General features: G+C 43.5%; 1 protein-coding gene across 1 annotated transcript in view; it reads right to left on the bottom strand.

Annotated features, from left to right (window-relative positions):
- Positions 1-13771, bottom strand: part of CD1H11orf53 (chromosome D1 C11orf53 homolog) — a 29164-nt gene extending 15393 nt beyond the window's left edge. The window contains exons 1-2 of the mRNA XM_032594979.1: positions 13729-13771; positions 10996-11099 (exon numbers count right to left, since the gene is read on the bottom strand). Coding sequence (XP_032450870.1) covers positions 10996-11099; positions 13729-13771 — 147 coding nt within the window. The remainder of the gene's footprint in view (positions 1-10995; positions 11100-13728) is intronic.
- Between the last annotated feature and the right edge of the window lie 13633 nt (positions 13772-27404).

The following is a 27404-nucleotide window of genomic DNA, read 5'->3' as shown; positions in this document are numbered from 1 at the left end:
ATAGGTGTGTGTTTCATCGTTTTTATTAATGGCTCCTATTTTTGTGCTTTGTGTCTTCTGCTCTGCACTAAATGATTTGTGCAACATTATCATTAAATCCTCACTAATGAAATAGATGGTTGTAAGTTATTATCTCTAGACTACAGACTGCAAAACTAATAGACGGTATAATGGACTTGTCCAAGGTTGCAAAGCCAGGAAGGGATGTAGCTTGATTTAGTGCAGATGGGGGGTGGGGGGTGGGGGTGAGCATGAGGGCTGGGGGTGGAGGTGAGTTGCTGTCTTGGGGGAAGGTGACTGAAGACACTATATCGTGGGAGGTATCTGAGTCCAGTTTTGAAGGATGAAAGGAGATCAGTAAGCAGACAGGGTAAGGGGCATTGTACTTGAGGAGAAAAGCAAAGGCTTGAATGTGAGGCTAGCATGTCACGGACACGGAAATGTGTGCAGGAAGTGTGCAGAGAGAAAGCTGAAGAGAAGCTGGTGGAGGGTGTGGGAACCAGCTTATAAAGGGTCCGGTAGCAGGCAATGGTCGTGGAGAAGTTCCTTAACTATGCAGACATAGTGGTAGTGGTATTGTAGGAAATTTAAACTGGTGCTGAAAATGATGGGTCAGAAATGGACGATGGGTGAGGGCAAGGGCTCTTGTAACTGAACAGAGATCCAGCGGTGAGGGTCTGATGGTTCTCCTTAGGGGAGGAGTGTCAGGAGGCCAGCAGGTGACTTTTTTTTTTTTTTCCCAAACTCTCTTTGGCTTTGTGTTAGAGCCTGCCAAGGGTTGATCCTCACCGTGGGAGTGTTGAGGGCTGCTGGCCACCTGTCCCAGTTGTACCAGTTCCCAGGGCTCTTTCTCTCTTTTCTTCTTTATCACCACCTTCCCCACTGATGCTTGGGTATAAAGAGGGGGCTGGCCCTTCTCCCTCATGCTGTACTTTCACAAAGCAAAAACCCCTACGTTCTTAAATGATTTGATAATATGTTGTATAGGTCCAATCCAGAAGCCAATAAAAATTTGTGAGGAAGGAATATTGACAGATGTATCCTTAAAAACATTTGCCACATGTCTACAAAGCCTAGATTACAGAGGAGGATTTATCTCGCAAAGAAACAGCTCATCTGGGTTTGCGCAGTTTGTTTTCATTATCACCAGCCTCTGGCAAAGTAGGTATTATGTAATCGATATAAAACGGAGAACATAAAAGGGTTAAATGATTTGCTTAAGGCCTTCAAATGTATAGAGTTAAAAGGAACACTAAAAGTCTTGTTGAGGTTCTTTCTTGGGGGAGGGGATTTACCAGGAGAACATTAATTTATGCATTTTTATAATAGTGCTTGTAAATACTGAACACAGATTTTGATGTTCATTGACTTGTTGGTATAGCAACTTAATTTCTTTCTAATAAAGTGTCATAGAAAAATTCTGGAAGACTGTACATGAAACTCAGTATGGGAAATAGAACAAGGGGGGATGGGTAAGCAGGAAAGGTCATGGACTTCTATTATTTACTTTATACGCTCTATTGTTTGAAAATTTCCCGTGCATCCTTTTGTAATTAAAACACCTAGTTAATAAAAGTTTAAAAATAGAATTCAGGTCCTTTCTTTATTGCAAATCTCAAAATTAAAAAAACAACAACTGTGATTCCAAGTATCTTACATTTCTGGTGTATGGACTATTTTACGATCTTGGGAGAGCTAACACAGTTATACAATTCCAACCTTCTGACAATTTCTTGAAATTCTACTGTTAAAACTCTCCTGCTTGGCACAAAACTATGTCCAGGCTGTCTCTGTGGGAAAGTGATTTCTGTTGCCTAAGTTACAAAAGGAAACACTTTTTTTTTTTTTTTTTTTTTTTTTTTTTACCCCTGGTGTGCCTTTGGAATGCTATTTGTATTTATGTAGCTAAGTAATAACAACGGCAGCCACTGGGATGCTCGTTGATAAATGGTCCTGCACACCATGGCCAGAACAGAATTTGCAGAACTTTAGCCCTTCCAGACGGACTTGCCACGGCGGTTTCACTGCAAACCTGATTATTTTTGCAAGCTGCGTGAAAGAATTCACCACCAGGAAATATTTTAGATTTCGTGATAGTTAAACAACAACAACAACAACAACAACAACAACCTCAGAACTAATAGAGCAGCTGAAAAAATAAGTTGCTTGCAAAAGGCCTGCCTTTATTATTATTATTTTTTAAGAAATTCTGCAATTGTGAAGGAGCAGGTGGTTGGGTGGAGAACATCCAGAGCCTTGGAAATGTGGTTCAGTTCTATAAACAAGTCAGGATAGTGGGCTAATTAAAGTCAGACAATGGGCTATTTTGAAAGGCATAGATCAAGCATTCATTCAAATGAGTGCCAAGGACATAATATGTACCTCTTGTATTCAAACACTGGCATTTTGAGTTTAGAAGGCATTGCCTGCTCAGAAAAAATTTTTTTTTCTTTTTTAATTCTTTCTGAGCTCATGAAGGGGGTTGGTTGGCAACGTTAACAAGCAATATGCAAAGCGCTGAGCTGTAAGAGGGAGCAAAAGGTTAGGGGCAAGGCACTCCCAGGGTGGACCCTGATCACCTCGAAAACATTACAAATAAATGGAACATTACAAATAAATGGATCCGTCTGCTGGCAATTCAGAAAAAAAGTAGCAAGGGCAAGTGAAATGTACTTATTAAAGAAAAATTATAGTTTTCCTAAGAGATTTAGTAATCACCACAAAGAGAGCAAGTACTTCTAAAAAATAAGAAAAATAAAACACTAGCAAAGCAGAAAGACACACACTGGGTCATCCGATGGCCATCTGCTGTGCGCAGGCAACTGGGGAAATCTTACTGAAGTAAAGTCACATTGTAGGATGAGAGGTGACATAATTAGGAGACTTTATTTTGAGAGAGAGAGAGCATGGGAGGGACAGGGAGAGAGAGAGAGAGAGAGAGAGAGAGAGAGAGAGAGAGAGAGAGAGTGAATATCCCAGGCAGGCTCTGCATTAGTACAGAGCCTAACACGGGGCTTGAACTATCAAACTGTGAGATCATGACCTGAGCCGAAGTTGGATGCTTAACTGACTGAGCCACCCAGGTGCTCCAAAAATAATTTGTATAGTAAGTTTTAAGAAAGCAGGGAAGAGAGTATGGGTATTTCTTGCACTTTGTATGTCTTCAGAGCTTGGGACCACTGTCCAAATCGTACCCTTCTTCTAACCATGGATTCAATTTAACATATACATGCTCTGTTCTTAGATTTGACAAGACAGTGCTGCAATGGCTGTGATTTCTTCCTTGAAGAAGGAGGGTGTGGCCAACTCCCTAAATTTAAAGCATGGATAATCAGTTCGTAGTCTTATTTACAGCTGCTTCTTTCTTCTTTTGGTGTCTTCATTGTTGTAGCACCACCATTAGAATACCATAGTGAAGTAGCCCAAGATATAAATTGTCCAAGTTCTAGTAGGTTTGGGGAGGTATTTCTGGATTAAAATTAGATTTTGATATCAGTCAAGGCTTCTGTCTGTCTTTAGCATGGAATACTAAAAATTGGCTTAGTGTCTAGGAAATGAGACCATTGGTGGTCCCCTCTCTTCATCTTTTCCCATACTTTCATAAGAAGTTGACAGCATAAGGAAATTACTCTCCCCTTTCCTTAGTGGCTATTATATTTGTTAGGAATATGCATAGGAGCCTTTAGTGTGTAAAACTATGGAAGACCGCATGGAAACTGGGAGAGCATCTAAACGGTGGATCACCAGGGACAGCAGGCCAACTCAGCTGGTAAGCTCTGCTTTTCCCTAGGTTCGTGGATCTCTTTCAGCCCTCAAGAGGGAGCCAACAGGGTCTCTGCCTTCTCACGTGGTGGAGTGGCATTCTACATCCATTCCCAGGACGAAGCCAGGGGATACCAGCTTCTCAGGCAGCTAGATAATACTAAAGAAACCGCACTTCATTGAAAGTCATAGCAGGAGAGTAAGCGATAGGGAAGAAGAAAGGTCAGGGAGAAATGGGTTGGGTGAGGAAGGACCTAGGGATCTCCAGGAGGGCAGCAAAGGGTGCTGCAAGGTCAGATGGTATGCTGTGACTCCGGTTCAGGAAATGTTTTCCTCTTTTTATAGAGAGGGCCAGGTGCCATGGTGAGCCCAAGAGACCAGAGGTGCAGGAGTGGTGGGGAATGACAGGGAATATTCTGGAAGCAAGTTCTAGGACAGAGCTAGAGATAGGTTCTAGAAGGAAATTATGAACTTTTTGTGTCTAGTTCTTTCTAGGATGTCTGGGTGTCACGGGAAAGGAGAGTGCTGCTTCTGGTTCAGGCTGGGTGTGGCATCATCTAAACAACCTACAGAAGCACTGCAGGGATGGGTGGGTTGAGAGGGAGCAAAGGTCATGACCAAGACCCAACATCATGTATGGAATCTGAAGCAGAAGCCCTGAGGCAAAGTGGTTATTCCAAAGCTAGTCCTTCCTTGGACCAGAAATGTAAATTAAAAAGGCAACAGGAAGCAATCCAACAAACCTGGGTCACATCTAAGCTCCATCACTTTCTACCTGACATTTACTCTTCTCATCTGCAAAACAGATGTGAGTGCCATCCTCTCAAGGCCACTGGGCTTCTTGTTGATAAATGACATATATTTTATTATCAATGACATATATTTTATTTTTTAAAAAAATTTTAAGGTTTATTCGCTTTTGAAAAAGAGAGACAGAGCACAAGTAGGGGAGAGAGAGAGGGAGACACAGAATCTGAAGCAGGCTCCAGGCTCTAAGTTGTCAGCACAGAGTCCAACACGGGACTCGATCTCACGGACCAGGATCATGACCTGAGCCAAAGTTGGACGCTTAACCGACTGAGCCACCCAGGCGCCCCAATGACATATATTTTAAAGTATATAAGTGAAAATATTTATAAGTCTATCAGCAAATGATAATGATTATTATTAAAAATTCTCATCTGCCCCAGAGAGAACTGAGGTGACAGAAGGAGATCTGGGCTTTGAAGTCACCTCAACTGTCTCACCCATACTGATCTTTGACTAGATATTAAAGTTAGTGTCAGAACATTTGCACTGTGCATAATTGGTCTTGGGCTTTCTGTGATTTTTCTGTTCCCTATTCCCTTGAAAACTCAACTTGCAAAGCTCTACCTGAACCAGAGGAAAGGAGATATATCTTTCTCAGAACAAAGAGGGGTTCAGCTTGGCTTTGGAAGTTGGGGAGAGGGTGTCAGTGGGTGGGACATGTTCTGAGGTCAGGAAAAGCTATCAAGTCAAATTGAATACTGAAATGGGAAGAATCTAACCCTCCCCTTCTACTCACAAGGACACTGAGGCCCAGAGAGAAGGAAGGAATCGCCCAGGACCACTGAGAGCCAGAAGGAGGGGTTGAAACAGACTGAGGAAGGAACTTTTCTGTTTTGATGTAGAAGAGATGTCTTGGATGTGTTTTCCAAAGCTTCAGAGAAACCAAAGAGATCTTGAGATGCTATACTAAACAGTTGCCAATTCCATATATATATATTTTTTAACACTTCACAAGAAATCCAAATGCAACTCACAGATATGGACATCCCAGTGTTTATACTCGGTGGTAACTGAAGTGTGCATGTGATTGATACTGCAAAACAGCAGCTGGATATATAACTAAACAAAACTCTAACTAGCAGTCTTGATCAGAAGGCAGACAGTTATGATGGATGGAGCTAGGCAACACACATCTGGCTCACAGAGGTTCGCCATCTCTCCATAAAGATCAAACACTTCCAATTACCCTATGCCATAAATGCACTATCTGGCACCCACTTACCTGCTGTTACTCCAAATTTGTCATCGATATGTACTATTGTCAGGCTTCTTCCTGTGTTTACAATGTTTTCCTTCCAGAAATAATTAGGACATATTGTGAACCAAGACACCCAGCTGACAATATGGCCTTATCCTATGTGTTCGGGGCATGGACATTTTATCAGCTCATTTAAATGTAAGGATTTAGGAAAATACACAAAACAAAAGCAATTGTAAGCAGTTATGATGTGGAAAGCAAACATTCGAGGTTGATGTGAAAGAATCATGACAAGTGGAAACAGTTAACTTTTGGTTTGTATATGTATAATACATAGAATTCAAAATATAATCCAAATCCATTTCCCACTTGGGATTTATCTCCTTAACATTTTCTTTAGTTCAGGCCTTCCAAAACACCTCAGAAGTCTTCGTGAATTTTCCCTCACATTTACGTAGAATATTAATTTAAAATAACTTTCATATCTATTTCCTTGTTGGTCTTCACTATAGCATATTTTGAGGAGTGAGCAAGAGAGTGATTAGGATGTCCATAAACCAATAAAATAGACTGAACAGCAGACCCTGATCCCAGGCTGTTCATAATCTCTTCCAAACTGCCTTGTAAGTCCCCATTCTGCGGCACAATTTTTACTGCAAACTGATCTCTGCTTCCTACTTAGTAAGTTGAAATTTTCCCCCTCATGCCAGCTGTTATGTACTCAAGGCTTTTAAATGAATCTTTATGATAGCTTAAGAAAAACTTGATTAGAAAGCTCAATAGCCTGCAAATTGTTCATTGGATTTCAAAGCAAAATGAAAAATTGTGGCTATGAGCCTCACTGCATCTTCTTGTTAAATCCTTTTTTTCCTGTACTATAAATAACTGAGAGTTAACTAAATTTTGTGATGTTATTAAAATTTTTCAATGATTTGCTTTTATGAAACTCAAGTGAAGTAGTGTAATTGAAAAAACATGCAAGAAAAAGCTACATCAAAAGTCTCATTATTTATATTTTTTGGTACTAGATGTGGGTGAACGGCTCACAGTTTAAATATTCTGCTAGAAAATGTAGGAGTGTGGTAAAGGATGACCCAGAAAGATTTGAGAAAGAAAGAGAAAAACCATTATTTAAAAACAGATGTCCACAGTGATAGTGTGAAACCACAGGATCATGGCTAAGATGTATAGAAATGGTTTTAGGTCCAGTCTTTGGTGAAAATCTCTTTGGTGAAAGGGATTTCTTTCTCTTTGATTCCTACTGCAAAGATGTGAAAAACATTAAAACATTTCACGGTATCAAAAACAGATGTTCTGGAAGGAAATTGCGGTAACGATGGACTAACACAGCCTGTGTAAACTTATCAAAGTGTTGTCGCAAAGAAAAGAACACCAATTTGGGCATCAGATGGATACTTGCTAAAGGATACTTATCCAGAGGGAAGTAGCTTTCATCATATATGTGCATTAGCTTCCTAGGTCTGCGGTAACAAATGACCATAACCTGGGTGGCTTAAAGAGTCAGAAATGTCTATCAGTTCTGGAGGTCAGAAGCCCAAATCAACGTGTTGCTAGGTCTGTGCTCCCTGTAGGACCCTAGGGGAGAATCCATTCTTTGCCTCTTCCAGCTTTTGGTGGCCACCCACATTCCTTGGCTTATGGCTGCGTGACTCCAGCCTCTGCCTCCTGACCCCACTGCCTCTTGCTCTTTTGTGTGTCTTCTCCTCTGTGCGTGTGTCTCTCTCAAACCCTCTCTTAGAAGGATGCATGGGATTGCATTCAGAGTGATGCAAGACAAAATCTACTTGGATAATCTGAGTAAGTGCCTCCTCTTAAGATCCTTAACTTAATCACATGTTTTGCCACATAAGGCAACATTCATAGGTTCCAGCTGCTGAACAGGTTAGCATTTGCAATGAGGACAGTAATAGGACCTCTAAGGAATACGGTGTCTTTCTTGAGATACGCAGATATTCTAGAATAGTGGTTGACAGATGAACAGTAAAATCAATTCATGGAGGTAACTTAAGCCCAAATAACCATATTTTGGGAATATAGACATTTAATTACCCCAATTTAAGAGGTCATTGGAGTGGAGGATACGAGTAACACACTAGTGTTGAGACCCAGGTAAAAATATATGCAAACCTGTAGACAAGGCTAAGTTCATGCAGCCTATGCACTTGGTGCCTGAGAGTAACTACCAGAGTTAGGGCGGGTTTGCACCTTTCTTGTCCTAGAAATTCTTTCTCGATGATATATTTTCCTATATTTTGATTTTCCTTGTCTGAATATGCTATGGTCTGAATGTTTGTGTCCTTCCAAAATCCATATGTTGAAATCCTAATGCCCAGTGTGATGGTATTAACAAGTGGGAGGTGAGTAGGTCATGAGTGTGGAGCCCTCACGAAGGGGATCAGAGCCCTTATAAAAGAGCCCCCAGAGAGTTCCTTAGACCCTTCCTTTACATGAGGGCATAATCAGAAGTCAGCAGTCTGCAACCCCGAAGAGGGTCCTACCATAATCTAGCCATGATGGCACTAAAAACTTGGGACTCCCAGCCTCCAGAAGTCTGAGAGATAAAATCTAGCTGTTGATAAGCCACCCAGGCTGTGGTGTTTGTTACAATAGCCCAACTGGACTAAGACAACATGAATCGGACTGTTCTACCTCAGATCCCAGTGATCTGTCCCTTTTAAATGTTGAATCGGGAGCCAGAAGACCTGCCATTTGCTAATGCCATTTGAAGCCTGAGAACAATCACTTCCCATCTCTTCTTCTCTTCACTGTTTCCGTCTGTTCAATGGGAAACCATGTGAATATCAATCTCACAGAGTTCGTGTGTCTGTCCGATGAGACGACATATGAAGAGGTGCCCTGTAAACCGGATTGTAGTCTTCCTAGCATGTGGCTATGCTCCTGGTCTTTCGTCTTTAGTCTGATGCTTGGTTATAGGGTCTTATATATATATATTAAATAAATTGTATTTATTTTGAGAGAGAGCACACCTGAGTGGGGGTGGGGCGAAGGGCAGAGAAAGAGGAGAGAGAGAATCCCAAGTAGGCTCCATGCTGTCAGCACAGAGCACGACGGGGCTGGAACTCACGAACTGAGACATCATGACCTGAGCTGAAATCAAGAGTCAGACGCTTAACAGACTGAGCCACCCAGGCGCCCCTAGTCTTATATTTTTTAAATGGATACACAGATTTTCTTCTCTACCAGGGTTTTTGGTGTTTAATGACATAGACCATGTATTATGTGTTTCTTGTATCCACTTTCACTATAACACTTTCAGTGTCACAGGGCCAACAGCAATAGCTCAACAAATTGTAATCTGGGTGGAGATAAGAACCTTGGCTGTGTGAGCGAACCCCTGCTCTGTACTCTATGGTAAAGTTCTCAACCTCTGGCGAGCAAAGGAATCGGCCAAGGGGCAGGTTGAAAAATGACCATTCCTTGGCTCCTGTCCAATATCTCTACATTTGTATACATGGGACGGGACAAGGAATCTGCAGTTTAAAATGAAATCAAACAATATGGTTATTATGAATTATGTTTATATTGTTATAGCACTGAGAGAGTAAAAACATCAAAAATTAAAGAAAACGTACTATTTGATAGTCACAGATCTTGAGCAAAAATTGTTAGGTAGTTTTAAAAAGAAGAATATATTTATATATACCATTTGGAAATACTATGATTTCTTGGTTTTTTTTTTTTTTCTTCTTCTGTAATTCTGTCTGGGATAGTGCCTTATCTTTGTATGTATATCTTGATGATGATGATGACGCCAAGGAGTGAGTTATAGCCTCACGCACACTGGGCAGATACAGTATCTGTTCCTTGACTGTGTTTTAACATCACTGTGATTCCTGTCTTCCCAATGCCTAGAACGCCCATTAGGTTTCACAATTCTGACTGTAGCTGTGGCCAAGCCATCCACATTACTTCCACAAAGCTGTGGTTCATTAGAAGAGACTCTGAATTCTCTCTCTCTCTCTCTTCCTTTCTTGATATGAAATTGGCATGGATATTTGTAACACACACCCCAGATGACTCTAAGCAGCCACTAAGAAACACTGTACTAGGAATAGACAAGGAGCCGATGATTTTGATTTTCTTTTCGTCAGCTAAGCTCCATTTGTTGCACCAGAAGAGAGGATGTGGTTTAAAATAAAAGAAGACAGAAGATGTGCAGTGAAAGCTCTTGGATGGGAGGAAATAGGATCTGGAGTTGGTTCATTTGAAACATGTCCCAGAAATTTGATCCCCGAGCAGCGTTGGATGCAGTGCCCATATCCTGAGCAGCCACAATGGAAGAACCGGTACCCATTGTGTACCAGCCCCTGTGCTGGGCGCTGTACGTCGTTACCACATTTGCTCTCATGTCCTGCATCCAGCAACGCACGACAGATGCCTGACATTCATGTTGTTACATTTCGCCAATAGACTAAGTGATTATAAACCCATCTTGCTAGCTAATTGCTATTTCCACTCTAGGAGCATTTTTGGAGATCTGGGTGCAACTACTTAAACATTTTAAGTGCAAGGTAGAGCTATTTATGAAGACACGGATGGCAGATAGAGAGGTTTCAGACTTAAGACATCTCCAACTCGGATATTTCCATCTGATTTTGCTATACGGAGGGTTTTTCTAAGTTGTCTCCATCAGATTTAGAATAACGTGTCGATGAAGATTAGCATTGTCCCCACCAGCTAAGCCTTCATTAATTCACGATTGGGAGAAATGAAAAAGTCAGGACATATCATCCATTCTTTGCCATGAGCTGAGACAGCCAGCCAGTAAGTTCACAGAGCTCTCCAGGTTTTTGTCCATGGGTTGACATTTGTACCCCAATATATATTTTTTAACGTTTATTTATTTTTGAGGGACAGAGAAAGACAGAGCAGGAGCAGGAGAGGGGCAGAGAGAGAGGGAGCCATAGAATCTGAAGCAGGCCCCAGGCGCTGAGCTGCCAGCACAGAACCCAACATGGGGATTGAACCCACGAACCGTGAGATCATGACCCGAGCTGAAGTTAGATGCTTAACCGAATGAGGTACCAAATAATGTTAATAATGGTAATTATATAGTGTGTGCTAAGTAAATGAGGGCTTTGCCATTGAGAATATGAGACTCAAGAGGAAAGAGCGGAGATAACTAGCTTTCAAAGAGGACTGAGGCCCCCAAAGACTTCAGAATGAATTAAATCGAGACTTACATTAAATCTTGAGTTACTTGTCTGCCTGGATCGTTTTTCCGCCAGTAAGTCTTTGACCGTGTGCTTCACTCTCACGCCTTGATACACGCGTTTGCTGTAGTCTCCTGTGACTTAAGCAAATGGAATAGTAACAATCAAATGTGGACGGAGAAATAGGTTAACCTCCCCAGGGACGCATTCAAGGCCTGACAATTGTGACACTGTTTGCTCAGTGCAATGATAGACTTCTTGAATTTGCAGTGGCTCCAAAAGAGGACGTTTAGTCTTCCTTCCTTGATAGAAACTCATCCAAGTTCTGTGTAGGCAGAAAAAGCTCCCCCCTATTCCATCTTCTACGCAACAGCTCCTCAAAGCGTCCTCTTTTTTGTACTCTGACTTGTCAAGATTTATTCCGGGAAGGCTTATAATTTATGCTTTAATCGCAAGACAGGAATCAGATGCAACTTATTACCTGATGCAAAAGTTAGATTTGCATGCTTCAGTTTATGAAGTGACACTATTCTTGCCGTACTGTATTTCTACCTGATGTGGGTGAGCAGGTCACCTGGACTGTTTTCAGATTGGGTTCCTGAGAAGAAAATCATGTGTTCCTGTTTACTGCACTAAATTAAGCAGTTTTGATTTTTGAAAATACAGTCTTTCGACACGGGGAGTTGCTGCTTTGAAACTAGGTCAAGGATAAGGGAAGAGTCGTTCATTCATTCAACAGATATTTATTAAGAACTTACTACAAGCACCCACTGAACATATTACAGTGCTCAGTAATTTACCTGCATTATTTCACTTGAGCCATTTTAAAAAGGAAGGACCTGAAGTCTGGGGCTCAGTTATCTGCCAAGGTCTCATAGCTGCTAATAAGCCATAAGAGCTGGGATCCAGACGTGGGTCAGATTCTAACCCTAACAACAGGAAAAATTAGCTGTTTTTTACCATGAAGAAATTACAGATAACAGACTATAGAGAAAAATGTGTCCCCAAGGTTCTGAAATTGACAACTCTGTTTCTGGGGATAGTGAGTTCCTTGTTAGCGAGGACGGTCAAGCAACGGACGAAGAACCTTTTGTTTAGTCAATTGGAGAAAGCATTCAAGCAATACATCGTAGTTAAACTGCAGGAATTATAAGATATTTTGTAAGTCTGAAATCACTGTTCTATTGTAGGTTGGATAGTTTCAATTCATTTTAATCGAGCTGTTGCTGGTGTATTAGCAATGCCACCTGGATTCGGTATCAGTGCACTAGGCAGGATGTACCCACGTGTACGCACATGCATACACATATCACCAAAAATATTCTCTCATCTGCTTAAACTGGTAGATAGTCTAGGATATATTTGACTTATGAGTCAAATACCATCACAAGGAGAATAAAAGGAAGGAAGAAAGGAAAAAATAACACAATCCAAACCAAAAGCAGAGTGACCCATGGGATGGAAGAGGTTGCTGGCCCAAAAAAGCAGTGCCTATGTGATCACATGTTACTCTAGTCACTGCACCGGGACAATCGTAACCTCTCAGGCCCATTTTCTTTGTCTGTAAAATCTCTCTGCAGTGTTTTATAAGACAGGCATATGAAAATATGCCAAACTATTAAGTGTTATACAAAATGCCTATACAAAACTAAGAGGAAAAAAAAATCTAGGTTCCAAGGCAATGTATCATTTAGTTTAAATGAAGCCACCACACAAATGATTTCAGCAAAATAAAGTTATTTGAATGGTCCTTTCGGTATAATTTTAACAGGGTCTAATTTTGGCCTATATGTCTTTTACTTAAAGAGGCTTGAAGTACTTTCAAATCAGCCTCCAATTTAAAACTTGATGACTTTACGTTTGTTCCGAAGGAAACTAAGCTCTGATTCTAGAGTGTATGCTTCGCTTTTGGAAAAGCCTAAGGCTACATTTACTCATCAATGATGCATTGAAGTATTTCCTGTGTGTCAGGCATCCCGTCAGAGCTGGGGATGCAAAAGAATTTGCTATCTAGTGGGAGGAGAGAGGAGCTTAAAAAATAATTGTAATGCAAATGTGCTAAGGGCCACAGCACAGTCTCGCCTAGGATATTCAGAAAAACACAGATGTGTCAATTCCTTATGAGGGCGGGGAGGGGCTGGGAGGGCAGGGGACAGCACAGGCTGGAGGGATGCTGCGTAGTGATAGGAAGGTGGGCAAGAATATTCCAGACGTTGAGGACCACAGGGGCAAAATCCTGGAGGCAGGAACAGAGCAAGGTGTGTGAGGGAGGGAGGGAGGGAGGCCAGAAGAGAAAAGAAACAGCCTCAGTCATGAAGCTTCTGGTGGGCAAAGGAGTTTGGACTTCATCCTGTGGGCAAAGAATCAATGGAGGCTTTTAAGCGAGGGGCCAATATGGTCAGATTTGCATTTTAGATAGGCTTTTCGGGCAGCTGTGTGGAGGGCAGATTTAAGAATCACAAAGCCACAGGGAGATCAGTCACGAGGTTCTAGAAGAATTCAGGCAAGAGATAATGGGGTCTGAGTAGTAGATAGGAGGGCAAGGAGCAGACACTTGAAAATTGTTTCGGTGTGGGAGAGAAAGAAGAGGGAAGATTTGAGGGTGATTCTCGAGTTTTCCCCATGGGATTGATCTGGAGACATAAGTTCTGGAGCCATCATGACGCTGGTGGTAAAGAAATCAGGAAAGAGGATGGAATTGCTGGTGGGAGGGGGGAGTGCTTGAAAGGTAGAGTCACATGACGGCACACAAAGAAACGATACCGTCCCGCGCACCAGCATAATAAGCAGACCAGGCCGCTCCCATGGCCTGAGAGGATCAGTATCTTGGAAACTCCTATCATCCTCATTCCTGACATACTGGTTGGGGAGCTCTGGACTAAATGGTTCCAGACAGAAGCCTGGGAGCATCCACATGTGAAGTGTGGTCAGAGGAGGAAGAGAGACATGAAGAAGAATATAATTGAGGACATAGTTGGAGAGGAACCAGGAAAAGCCAGGGGAAGGAGGCATCACAGAATTCAGGGGAAGAGACTTCAGGAAAGAAGGAAAGAGTAGGAAGGGTGGCAGAACGGTCCAGAAAGATAAGGAAAGCAGGGCACTCACTGCTTTCAATTCAGTCAACCTTAGAAGAGAAACTCTGGAAGCCTAGCTAGAAGCCAGATAATAATGTCAAGGGCCAAGACAGGGATGGAGATTTCTTCTTGAAGCTTGAATGAGAAAGGGAAGGAGGAGCTGGATGATAATTGCAGAGAAGTACAGGGTCAGGGAGAGGTTTGCATATATATAAATATACAATACATACATGTATATATATGTATACATATACACTATATATGTATATATATACAAGCAGAAGAGGGGCAGAGAGAGAGAGAGAGGGAGACCCAGAATCTGAAGCGGACTCCAGGCTCTGAGCTGTCAACATGGAGCCCAACGTGAGGCTTGAACTCACAAACCGTGAGATCGTGACCTGAGCTGAAGTCGGATGCGTAACCGACTGAGCCACCCGGGCACCCTGCTTACATTTTCATGTCTATATATTTATGGGTGGCAGAGATTTGAGGATATTTGAGTAGGTCAGAGGGAGGGACTAAAGATTTAGGAAAAAGGGGGAAAATGAGGGAATGGGGTCGAAGAGGAAGCAAGAAATTGGGGGCAAGGGCATGAGTTGGCTCTCAACCCCCGAGACTAGGGTAAGGAAAGGCCAGAGAGGGGTGGCGGCCATGTGTGTGGTCGGTGGCTGAGACAGCTCTAGCGTGCAGGGGAGCAGCCTGGAGCAGGAGAGTGACTAGGGCACGAACAGTCAGAACAAGGCAGGGGGCAAAGCCAGACAGACAGGTCAAAGTGAGAATGCACCCCAGTGATCCTCAAAGCGTGACCCCCGGACCAGCAGCACCAGCATCGCTAGGAACTTGCTAGACGTGCAGATTCTCACGCCCTTGCTCCAGATGTACTGAGTCAGAAACTTTAGGGCTGGGGCTCAGCAATTCATGTTTTAATAAGCCCCCCAGGGGATTTTGATGTTTTCTGAAGTTTGAGAATCACAGGTATACGTAACAGTAAGGACTTTATAGTGCTCCTGTACGGGTGGGGGCCAACCGTAGGTATTTGTGTATTCCTGGCGGGGCTGAAAGAGGAACGTCTGGTGATTCCCAGGGGGAGTGGACACAGGTCTGAGAGAGAGGAGGGGGTGGGGCTGAAGGGGTCCAGCCTGGACCCCCTGTGGGTCTGCAGACAGAATTGGCTTCACTCTTCCCTGAAGGGCTTTTTAATTGGTGATTTCAATCTGACTCACCAATTTGTGCTTTACGTGTATGCCAAAAAGCCTAGAAGGAATACACCTATTTTAAATAAGCTTAACAAATAACCACACGGTAATTAATAGAGGGAGAAAGTTCGTGAGATGGCAAATAAACACATGAGAACTTCTGAAGGTTTGTCGTAAGCAGTCAGTCTTACACACCAGTTGGCACGGACTTAGTGCAAAGCAGGGGCGGAATGCCACAGGGGATGCAAAAGAAGTTTAGAACATGCAGCAGATGTCCTCAAAGAGATCTCAGTTTGGTGAGAGAGGTGAGGTGTTCACATGTGAAAGAGTAGGGGAGGGGCAGAACACACATTGGGTGGTCGGTGACAGTTTTGGGGGAAGGGACGTGATTCAGGTGGACGTGATTGCACGTGGATGAGTTAGGGGCAGGGAGATGGGTCTCGCGGGCGTCAGGCGCGGCATGAAGGAACACAGAGGTGGGCAGGAACAAGGCAGGTGCGGAAAGGGTAGGGAACTGGAGTAATGGGGGTTAATGCCATCTCCACATAGATGAATTTCAAATGGACATCATCCTTTAGCCCAGACCCATCCGGCCCGGACTTTAGACTTGGATGTCCACGTTCACACAGCTGTCTGCCGGACATCGGGAACCCCACGCATCCAAACCTGAACTCCATCCCCCACCCCTCCGCATTTGCTTTGTCTGGAGACCTCCTTTGTCTCAGCTGAGGGTTACTCCCTCCACGCCGCTGGTTACTCACTCCCAAAGCTATCGGGATCCTCCTGGACTCGCTCCCTCTTGTACTTCACAGGCTGTCCTCGAGGAACTCATGATGGTGCCGACTGTTCCCCGCCTGCACCGCTATTATCTTGCCATCTGTCGCGTAGATTACTGCAGGAGCCTTCAGCATCCCTCACCCCCAGTGTCCCAGTCTATTCTCAGCCCGGTAGCCAGAGGGATCCGTGAAAAAACAAAGCACAACGGTGTCACTTCTCTTCTCAATACCATACTGAAATGGCTCCCCGTTTCAATCAAAGCCAAAGTCCTTAGCATGGCCCCAGGTAACCTTGCTGCACGATACCTCTGATCTCACCTCCCAACACTCTCCCCTTGTTCACCGTACTCCCATCAGCCTCTGAAATGCACCAAGCACACCACTTCTGCCTTAGAACCTTGGCACTGGCTGTCCGCTCTCTCTGGATTATTCTTCTCCCCGTTATCCGCGTGGCTACACCCCTGTGTCCCCTTCACGTCTTGGCTCCAATGTCATCTTTTCAACGAGAACACGTTTAGAGTTGCATCTTTCCCACGAAACACTCCTAACCTGCCCCACCCCACTTTACTTTTTCTTTCTATGGACCACTTGTCATTTTACGATGGCCTATATAATTTCCTTATGCATTAGGTTTATTGCCTACTGCTGTCTGCTGTTTGCTAGAATGTAAGCTCCACGAAGTTGGGGATATTTGCTTGTTTTCTCACTCACTGAAACATCTCAGGTGCCAATGCCTGAATGGTGTCTGGCACATAGTAATTATTTTTAATTATTTCTTAATTATTTGTTGAAAGCATCCTGTTTTTTGGAGTCGGGGAGGGGTGGTGGTGACATTAACGAACATGTTGAAGGTCTTGAAAAACAGACTGTGAAAAATTATACTTTATGTTGTAGGTGATGGAAACCACTAAGCCATCTGAACAGGAGAATCTTGTGATTTTATCATTTGGGGAGAAGATTTAGAATACCATTTTGGAAGATTAATCTGAAGATAGAGCCTAGGATGGGTTTGAGGGCGAGGGACCACAGAGGATGGGAAAAGGTAAAATAGAGGCTAACCAGAGACAGTGGAAATGACAAGGAAAAGACAGATTTAAGAAAACTTTCAAAAGAAAACACACACATGCACATACATACACACATGCATATGCACAATAAAAAAAGACCACCAGGATTAAGAAGAACAATCAGGAAGGCAGGGAAGAGAGTCAGTTTTAATGGGGAAATAAGAGTTCAGTTTTGAACATGGTGACTTTGAGGTTGTGCCGGCATAATCAAACTCAAATACCCTATAGATAGGATGATGGCTTTGACCAGCACTTCTAAGAAACACCTTTAAAACTATGGTAACCAAAACTACAAAAATAAAGGGCTCAAAGGAAGACTTTGTGGCAATAGGAGACTAGGTATCCAAGCACTGAGCCTCAGCGGCAGCTACAGTTCTGATGTCCAGGGGACCGCAGGGGACAGGGAAGGTGGAAGCAGGGAGGAGAGGTCAGAAATGAAGGCATATATTGGGTGCCTGGGTGGCTCAGTCAGTTGAGCGTCCAACTTTAGCTCAGGTCATGATCTCACTGTTGGTGAGTTCGAGCCCTGCATCAGGGTCTGTGCTGACAGCTCAGAGCCTGGAGCCTGCTTCGGGTTCTGTGTCTCCCTCTCTCTCTCTCTGCCCCTCCCTTGCTCACGCTCTGTCTCTCCCTCTCTCTCAAAAAAGAAATAAACATAAAAAAAAAATTAAGGTATGTAATGTACCAGATAGTTAGCATCAAGGAAGTGAAAAAAAAGGTGGACTATAGAGAAAGGAATAACCAATGGTGTCCAGAATCTGGCACCTAGTACATGATCAATAAACACTTGTAGAGTAAATAAAATACCTTAGAGGAAAATGAAGGCACAGAAAGGCTATAAGATTTGGAAAGATAAATAGTCTCAGAATGTGGGAGACAACATTTTCATGAGAGGGGGGATGAAACCCTGTCACTGGGGCTTCTGAGCCATCAGCACAGAGCCTGATGCGGGGCTCCAACTCATGTACTGCGAGATCATGAACTGAGCCAAAGTCAGACACTCAACTGACTGAACCACCCAGGGGCCTCTCATATAAGTTTTAATTAAGCAGTGAAACCTGGTACAATTTCTTTAAACTGTCACCTGGACTATTCTTGGTGTTTTGAGGATTCTGGAAAGTTCTCTAACCTTTCCTGCCCTCCCCTCTTTACAGAGGAGTCAAAAATTCTATCAGTATTCCTTTTCCCAAACATTTTCCCCCATGTGCATTGTCTATTTAAAGAATCCACACCTGCATAAACCAGGAGATGCTTGAGAGTTTTTATTCAAATACCCCTAGATACAAACTTGCATTCAGATCAGTTGTCGAGAGAACAAAGACCCGTGTTTCCGGAGAGAAAGCACAAGCAAATTTATTATGAAGAATCAACTTATCCTTTAGAATTTGGAAAAAAAGTTTTTTGTATTGCCATATTGTCATTATGTACATGCGGCAAATTGTCTGAGTCACGTCCTCTCCTTATTGCTGTCTATTCTGATAAAGAATTTGGCCCATAGTACACTTAATGGTACTGTTGCTTTAAAATTGTTTTTGAAAATTAAACATTTTCTCCATTAAAACAAAATAATATAAATTTTAAAATGTAAAATATAAATTAAAAAATATATATAAATATATAAAATATATAATATATATAAAGTTATATATATAAATATATAAAATATAAAATAAAATACATATTAAATTTATATTATAAAAAACACATTTATAGTGTTTATTTGAAGTAAACACCGTATTATTTTACTATTTTACTATTTTTGATAACACCTGTCTGGAATACACTTCTTTGCTGTCCCTAAGCAGGTGCTTGTTATCTAAGGTAAGGGAACAGAGATCGTTTGAAACAAACAAACAAACAGAGAATAAAATAGAAAACCATCCCATAACTTCAGGAAAGAGCAATTCATATTTTGAGTTCTATCATTTGGTGACAGAAAAATTCAGATAATAGGAGATGGGCTCGCACATGCTCACTCAAGACAGATTAGAATAAAAATCCTGAGTGATGGGTAATTGATGGACAACACTCATGCTTGTTCCATTTCTTGGCCTGCCAGCGAAGTACCAAGAATGAGGTCCGGGACAGTCCGGTGTCCCTACGGTGTGCGGCTCGGGGGCCCCTGACCACCACCCTAGCCCAGCTCAGCCTGCCTCACTGAGGATCAGAGCCCCCTTGCCGAAGGGAGGCAGACACCCACGTAGGAATAAAATGTGCTAGCTCTACACTCTCTAGGGGCTTGGTGTTTGTGATTCCACTCCAGATCTGTGGGGCTCCTGTCATGTCAGGGTTATTATGGGAAACCCCCAGAAGGATACAAGGAAAGGCAAGTTCAGCAATTAATAATGAAGTGTTCAAATATCAACTGCTAGGCAGAAAATAAAAAATACTGTTCATGAAAGCTTCAACTGGAAAGAAAGACTAAAATTTTTTTTTTTAATTTTTTTTTCAACGTTTTTATTTATTTTTTTGGACAGAGAGAGACAGAGCATGAACGGGGGAGGGACAGAGAGAGAGGGAGACACAGAATCGGAAACAGGCTCCAGGCTCTGAGCCATCAGCCCAGAGCCCGACGCGGGGCTCGAACTCACGGACCGCGAGATGGTGACCTGGCTGAAGTCGGACGCTTAACCGACTGCGCCACCCAGGCGCCCCAAGACTAAAATTTTTAAGTGAGGCCAAATTAGTTAGCATGTTAGGATTTTGCACAAGTTCGGTTCGCTCACAGACCCCTCCCCATGACGACCCTTCTCCCACCCAAAGCCTCACGGCTGCATCCAAAACTTAACACTTGTGTCAATAACCCATTCCGTGCTGCAGCACACGGATGCACTTGTGTGATGGCTCTATCCGCTTATTTTTTGAGATCAGACTTTGAAGAGCTGAGGCATTTACAAAAAATACCAATTTTTCCTTCAAGGTACCTCACAAGGCATTTTTTGAAATACTCTGTCATTATTTGTTAACACTTAAAATTCTAATTTTTTCATCTCAAATTTATTCCTGGATGGGTGGGTTTTACTCCATGTTGCCACTCACATTTGTGTCCTCAAGAGTGAACAAACTGGGAAAGATCTATATTCAGGTTGAACGCATGAGACAACAGCTCGGGCTGTTCTCTATCACACGCATGTGGACAGCCCTCCATTCTTAGGCTAAGAACCTAAATCAAGATGCATGAGTAAAAGACATTTCGAGTTCTCTATAAATCTGGATTTCTCTCCTGCACCTTCCTTAACTTTGAGAGCTTACTGAGAGTTGTTCCATTTAACACAACGTTTCGCTCGCCTGGAAAAGAGTGCTGTAATACCTAAGTCTTTGTTGTATAAAACTGATGTTCAGTAGAGCTGGTCTCCAAAACAGATAGCTACCTAAGCTCTAGGCAGCAAAAGTAAACCTAACAATTAGTAACCAAATGTGAAAGAATTATGAAATTGTTACCAAGAGTTCTAAATTGTTGGTCTCTAGTCGCGTTTTTATACTTTTATATGTTCTAGCCAGAATTTAGGGCTATTTCTTCTTGCCCTTTGCTCTGCATTATGACTTTGTGATGCCAAAAATAAACATTAGGATTATTAAAGTTTTTTTTTTAATTTTAATAATTGAGAGTGACTCACCATTTTCCATTCTGGATGGTTCTGGTGAATCTCCTTCTTAACAGCAATGTAGGATATCTGGTGAATGTGTTCTCCTTGATAAGGGATCCTGGTCTCTGGAAAGGTCAGCCTGGTCCTGATGGGAAAGGCTTCTGTACCTGTCAGTGATGCTTCTGAAATGACTTGCTTTAGATTTGATTAAATGCAAATCCTTTGGTGTCTGTTTCTCTACAATTTGCATCCCCAATGTGGATTATATATAAGGTATTTTTTTCTTCCTCAAGATTTTTATTTAGTAACAATGAATTTCCACTAGGAACAAACTCTCTTAAAAGTTTATTGCAGAAGCAAAGAATCCACGATTTGTTTTCTGAACAACAGCAGCTTTTTCTATTTCTTTAATTTAATTTGGAGTTAAATTTCAAAAAATAGTGCTTATGGAAAAGCTCATGTGTCCCAATTAGAAATATAGGTTCTATGCCTGTATATACCTAGGCGAATATATCATGAGTATACAGTTTTTAGGCATCTTTCAGATATAGATAGAATTCTAGGAAGACACAAAATCAAAATGAATACAAAATAAATACATTTTAATACAATTGGATAGCCTTATTATACACAAAACATAAATATATGATCTAAGGTACAGGTTCTTAAACCTGGTAGTACCTCAGAATTAGCACCAGAGCTGGTAACAGGTAGCACCTGTGCCCATGCCCCATCCAATTCTAATTCAGAATCTTTGAAATAGGGCCCAGATAGCTACATTTTAATTAATTAATTAATTAATTAATCTATTCATTAAAGTTTATTTATTTTGAGAGAGAGAGAGAGAGAGAGAGAGAGAGAGAGAGACAGAGCACAAGTGAGGGGAGGGGCAGAGCCAGAGGGAGAGAGAGAATCCCAAGCAGGCTCTATGCTGTCAGCACAGAGCCCGACAGGGTGCTCGATCCCAGGAACTATGAGATCATGATGAGCTGAAATCCAGAGTCGGAGGTTTAACCGACTGAGCTAGCCAGGTGCCCCCAGATAGCTCTCTTTTAAAACAAACTTGTTATTTTTTTTTTTAAGAGTCTTTTTGATGTATACTCAGTGTTATAAATTCCTCTAGAGCAAAAAAAAAAAAAAAAAAAAAAAAAAAAATTTTAGGTACTTTCTGACATTTCCCTTATTCATCTTCAAGAACCCAGAATTGCTTCTTAACGTAATTTTGGTTCTGTCTCCCAGTCCCGAATAGAGTTAGTTCCTGAACACCTTCAGAGTCAGCCAGGATTGGCATAAGACCAACCCTGGAATTTCAGGACTTGACACAGGTATGATCTACTGGTCCTCTAACCCGGCTGTATCTCTCACATGCCCTTACCCCTTTTCGGATCAGTGGGATCTAGAGAACAGCATCTGGCGATGTGCCGGATAATCTGCGTTTGAAACATGCTCCTGACCCCACGAAATTCTTAATAAATACTGAAGGTTGCCCCCCACCCCCTGCGCTTGCTGTAGCTGATACCTCGGGGGTTTTCAGATAAGTCATCGACTTTCACATCTCTTTACCTTTGTTTACAGTATTCTCTCACATTGAAGCATGCTGCCCTCACTTCGGGGGATTAAAGGTCTACAAATCTTTCAAGACTCAGCACCAATGCTATCTTCACGGAGATGAATTTAATGGCCCATTTCATGGTGTTCTCGCTTGAATCTCTCCAAGGGCACTGATTTCATGCTGCTTTCCATGCAGGTCAGTGGTTTGCATATCCGTCCCTCATCCCCGACCAGACTATCTTTCTCTTCTTCTCGATATTCCCATAGCACTTCACTGTGTCGGCGTTGGTGGTGCTGTGCACGTAGTAGGTCCCCAGTGAGGGCCGGCCATGCTGAGGGAGCCCTGCTATAGAATCCACCAGAAACAACAGTTTCTGGGTACAAGCAGCAATATCAGGGGGATTTCGTTCTTTTGCACCATAAAGAAATGTTACCATGAGTATCACCTTTGTCTTTCCATGATCTGAACACACCACTGAAGAGTTTGTAACCATTTCCATATAGGCTGGTCCTGTATCCAAAACTCAAAGACATGATTTTCTAGAGGCAGGTTAATGGAGAAAAGTCCAGAATCCTGCAGAAGTTTTCCAGATATTAGATGTCATTGGAAAAGCTGGAATGCATTGACCTGCAACAGATGCTTGCTTGTACTTTAAAATACCCTTTAGTGGAGCCTGGGTGGGACAGTCTTAAGTTAAGCATGTGACTCTCGGTTCCAGCTCAGGTCATGATCTCATGGTTTCATGAGTTCAAGCCCTGCATCGGGCTCCATGATGATGGTGCAGAGCCTGCTTGGGATTCTCTGTCTCCCTCTCTCTCTGCCTCTCCCCCACTCGCATTGTCTCTGTCTCTCTCAAAATAAATAAACTTAAAAAAAAATCCTTTCTTGTGCTGTATTTGCGTACTACTCCAGAATTGTTTCCATAGAATTAAATACAAGCTAAATAAAAATTAAATGAAAAGATCCCAGAAAGATTGCTTTCTTATCCCAAGGAAACAAATCTTTGCAGCTTGGAGTGGATGGCTGTTGCTGGCAGGGTGTGGGTTGGCAACAAGTTTTGTCTGTGTTTACTCCAGTTGCTGGTGGGTTCAGAAACATGGCACAGACACAGTCAGGCAGGACGCTGGGTTGAAGTCAGATCTAGTGATGGTCTGGGGCAGCCCGTTAAGGAGGAGGGTAAAACAAGGGTATGTTTTGGTAGAATAAACACAGATCCACATAGCTCAGGCACGATTAGTATTTGTCTCCTTTATCTTGTATCGGGAACACCCCTCAGATATTCCGACCACAATGTTTCTGTATCAGCTTTTTTATTCATTCCAGGACTGGGCACCTGCTGCGTGGGTTGGGTAGCTCCTGACAACTTGGCAGGGGCTTCAGTGATACAGTTGCTCTAAGGTGGTTATGGGTGAGGATGTGGAGGGCAGGTGTGAGGGACCCCAGGGCAGGCCTGCCAAAGCAGGGACCAAGGCACCCTGTCTCCCCCACCCTGCCTTTGTTCCAGGGCTTCCCTATTTCTCAGGCCTGTCTTTAAGGGATGGTTACGGGGAGCAGGTAAGGCTGCTCAGTGGCTGTTCTCTACTGGTATAGCGCATAGGGGTCCAGGGACACCCTTATTATAGGCTGTGGGAACAGAAGGGAGAGGCTTCACATGCCTCTCAAATGGAGAAAAGAATGGGCATTGTGACATAATAAGAAATATATATTTGGTCTCTGCCCTTGGTTCCTGACACAGAGCTCCTAAAACCTTTGTAATTTCCTGAATGACAGGGACGCTAGGAGCATTTTGTTTTTTCTAATATTTGGTCTTTGACTCTGGTTCCTGGCTTAGAGCTCCTAAATCCCTTGGAATTTTCTGGATGGCAGGAGCATCTTTTGCTCTAACGAGGTGACTCTTGGTGGGCTCCTAGGTAGCCTCAGGATAGGAGCTGGTCACCAGAAAGACAAGGCCATGATCAGAGGAACTTTCAGCCTCATGCTCTATCCCCTGGAAAGGGGAGAGGGGCTGGAGACTGAGTAAATAACCACTCTTGCCTGTATGATTAAGTCTCCATGAAAATCCCTGAACTACATGGTCCAGAAAGCTGAGGGGTTGGCGAACATGTCCAGGCACTGGAAGGTGGCACCCTCAGAGAGGGCATGGATGGAAGTTTCACGCTCCTCGGCTTAGGTATCTGCTTCATTCAACTGCATCCTTTATAATAAACCAGGAATAGTGAGTAAACCATTTCCCTGGGTTCTATGAACCATTATGGCAAATTTATTGAATCCGAGGAAGGGCTCATGGGACTTCCTGTCAGTCTGGCTTCAGTCAAGGGTACAGGTGACCACCTGTGACTTGGAATTGGCATCTGAAAGGGGGGGGGCAGTGTTATGGGACTAAGCCCTTAGCCTGTGGGGTCTGCACTCACTCTGGGTAGTTAGTGTCAACATTGAGTTAAATTGTAGGATCCCCGTTGGCATCTGCTGAGAACTGGAGAATTGCTTTGTGTGTGAAAACCCACACATTTGGTGTTACAGGTGTTGAGAGCAGAGGAAGGAGACACATGTCTTTCCTTTAGGCATGAGCAAGCACATGCCCAGTGGGCCCAATGGGGTTCTCACACGCAGACAGAAGTTTCTTTTCTCCCTATACTTGGATAGGTGTGGAGATTGGTGGGGCTCTGGTGGCTATATGTCTGCTTCTATGGCACGGAGGCAGGTTGCTGGGTTCTGCTTCATTGAAGATGGGGTCATTGTAATCCTGATGAAGACCGAGCAGAGGAGGGGCTTGGCCATCATAGTTTGCCAAGTAAAGGGGAGGACAGCTTGAAGCGGACTTGAGGTACAGAGAGGGGCAGGCTAGGTACCAGATACGGCCACTCTAAGCCAGCTGAACTGTCATTTAGAGACACCTGCCTGGGATTTGTAATTGTGCGTGTGTGTGTGTGTGGGGGGGGCTACTTGGCCACTTATCATTCAGTCCTTCTACATGTGGCCAGGTTCATGGCCATAGCTTTCCCTTGAATCTGAAAATGATGATTTTGCAAATATTCTGGCATTTGGGCATATGGAAGCTTGGTTGGTAGATTTTCTCCACTGGGTGGGGGGGGGCACTCAACAGGCAGCTTGTATTCCTCAATTTGCATGGGAGGAAATGCAGCCCTGGACCTGCTAGGTCAGAGGAAAATCATTAAATTGATCCTGGTGTTTTGCCGGAGGCACAATGGAGTTACAGCCATAACTGGTAGGGTCTGGAGGCCCCTCCCCAGGGGGGCTTCTTTGGCAGCAGGACATGCTTCTGGGGGAGGCTGACCCATAGCCATAGGAGAGGGTGAATGAGATGGCCAAGGCTTCTTCGGGAGGCAGTAATTTTATTTCGCAGGCTACACTATTCTGTGACACCCTCGGGACTCTCCAAGAAGCATGAAAGCGCTCAAAGGATCTCTTCGGCACAGGGGAAGAGGGATGGATTTATCTGCTGAAAAGTACACAGGGCCAGAAGAGAGCTCTTGGACTCTGAGCCTTACACTTGAAGAAACCAGTCCTTTCCCTGAGCCTATTCCCAGAATCCCTCAGAGAGGGGACCTTAGGGATTGGGGAAAAAGCTGAGGGAGCTGGTATGTTTGTGCTGAAGGTGAATGCCTACCCATTCCCATCCCTGGGAAGGTAGGTGAGCCCACTTGAGGGATTCTGGCTTCCTGGCAGGAGCTTTGCCTGAAGCTTGGCCCGAGCATACTTCCAGGAGGAGCTTGGAGGACGTGATGAGCCGCCATGACAAACAGATTCTCGTCAGGTGCAGCCTGGTCTGCAGTGATGAGAAGGTCTTTGCCTTTATTTGGATATTGTCTCTCCTTGTTCTTGTTTTCTCCTCTCTGGCTATTGTGCTGGTTTTCTATGAGTTTCTCTATCCCCAACCGCCCCCTTCACTCCCCCTATCCCAACCAACCTCAGAGCTATGATCATTCATTCCCCAATTTGAAATCCTAGAAGATACCCTAGAGCTCACCAAGTGCAGGAACAGGTTCTCATCTGGTCTTCCACAACGGGGCCCTCGCCACCCCCTCAGAATCTTGTTTCGCTTGTACCTTAAACCCTTATGCTCACTGCTTCCTAGGTTTTCCCCACATTTCATTATCTTCAAGCTTTGTCTCACACTGTTCTCTCCACTAGGAACATTTTGTTCTCTTCTTTATTTCCTGAAAATGTTCGTATCCTGAGCTCAGCTTAGAACAAAGGTGAAGAAGCCACACTTCACTCGAGGATGGAACCAACATTGAGAAATGAAAATAGAGGTGAGCCAAAATACACAAGAGAGAACCTAGTCAGCAGAGCCTGGAGGTTTAGGAACTTGAGCAGAGAGACTAACAGGAAGGTGAAAGGTAGACTGTGATGCCAGTCCAGATATGGTGAAGGGCAAGAACTCTTGAGGCTCAAATAGGGGAAGTACTGTCCTCTGCCTTGGTCTGAGTACCGGGGGGGGGGGGGCTTGCTGGGGCTGGGGTGCCTGTAGAGTAGACATAATCAAGTCTAGGGGCTGAAAAGAACAGTTGGAGGCTCATTCTGAGAATATGTTCCAGAACCTTGGTTCCTGCAGAGTCAGGGGGCTATTACACTGAGCACAATGCTAACCTCAACTGACTTGGGACCAATCTCTGTAGATGGACCACCACTGAACCTGGCACTGATTGACGCTACATTTGGCTGCTTCCTGGATCTACTTTGGTCTGTGCAGACCTCTCCTGTCTGATCCTTTGATTGCTTGGACTTTCTCCATTCCCCTTAGGTTTCTAGAGGTAGAGAGGAGGGAGCCCAGTCAGCAGCCTGGTTTCCTGGGGCTGGACCCTACCATTCTGAATTGACTTTACCAGTTAACAGCCTTGTCTGTATCAGACGGCTCTGCATTCTAGAAGCTGTATTTACATCCTGTTCTCTCAGACTGTATCTCCTAGCTGCCTCTCTTTCCTGTAACTCTCCAATGTGACATGCCTGATCTACAATAGACTTCTTCTGGAGGTGCTGACCTGGCCTGCGAACTTCTCTCCTGCAGAAGTGCACAGGCAGCCTTGGTCTTGCTTGGTCTGTAGGACCTTGGTCTGGCCTCCTTGGGCTGCTCATTAACATGTGCTAAGTAAGACACAAGGAATGGACACCCACTAACAACGCCTGAAAGAGCAAGGAAGGAGGGTTACACCCTGAAACACTGCA

The sequence above is a fragment of the Lynx canadensis genome, chromosome D1 (genome assembly GCF_007474595.2).
Source record: "Lynx canadensis isolate LIC74 chromosome D1, mLynCan4.pri.v2, whole genome shotgun sequence".
Classification (NCBI taxonomy): Eukaryota; Metazoa; Chordata; class Mammalia; order Carnivora; family Felidae; genus Lynx; species Lynx canadensis.
Note: the sequence above shows the minus strand (reverse complement) of the source record. Positions and strands in the feature narration are given on the sequence as shown.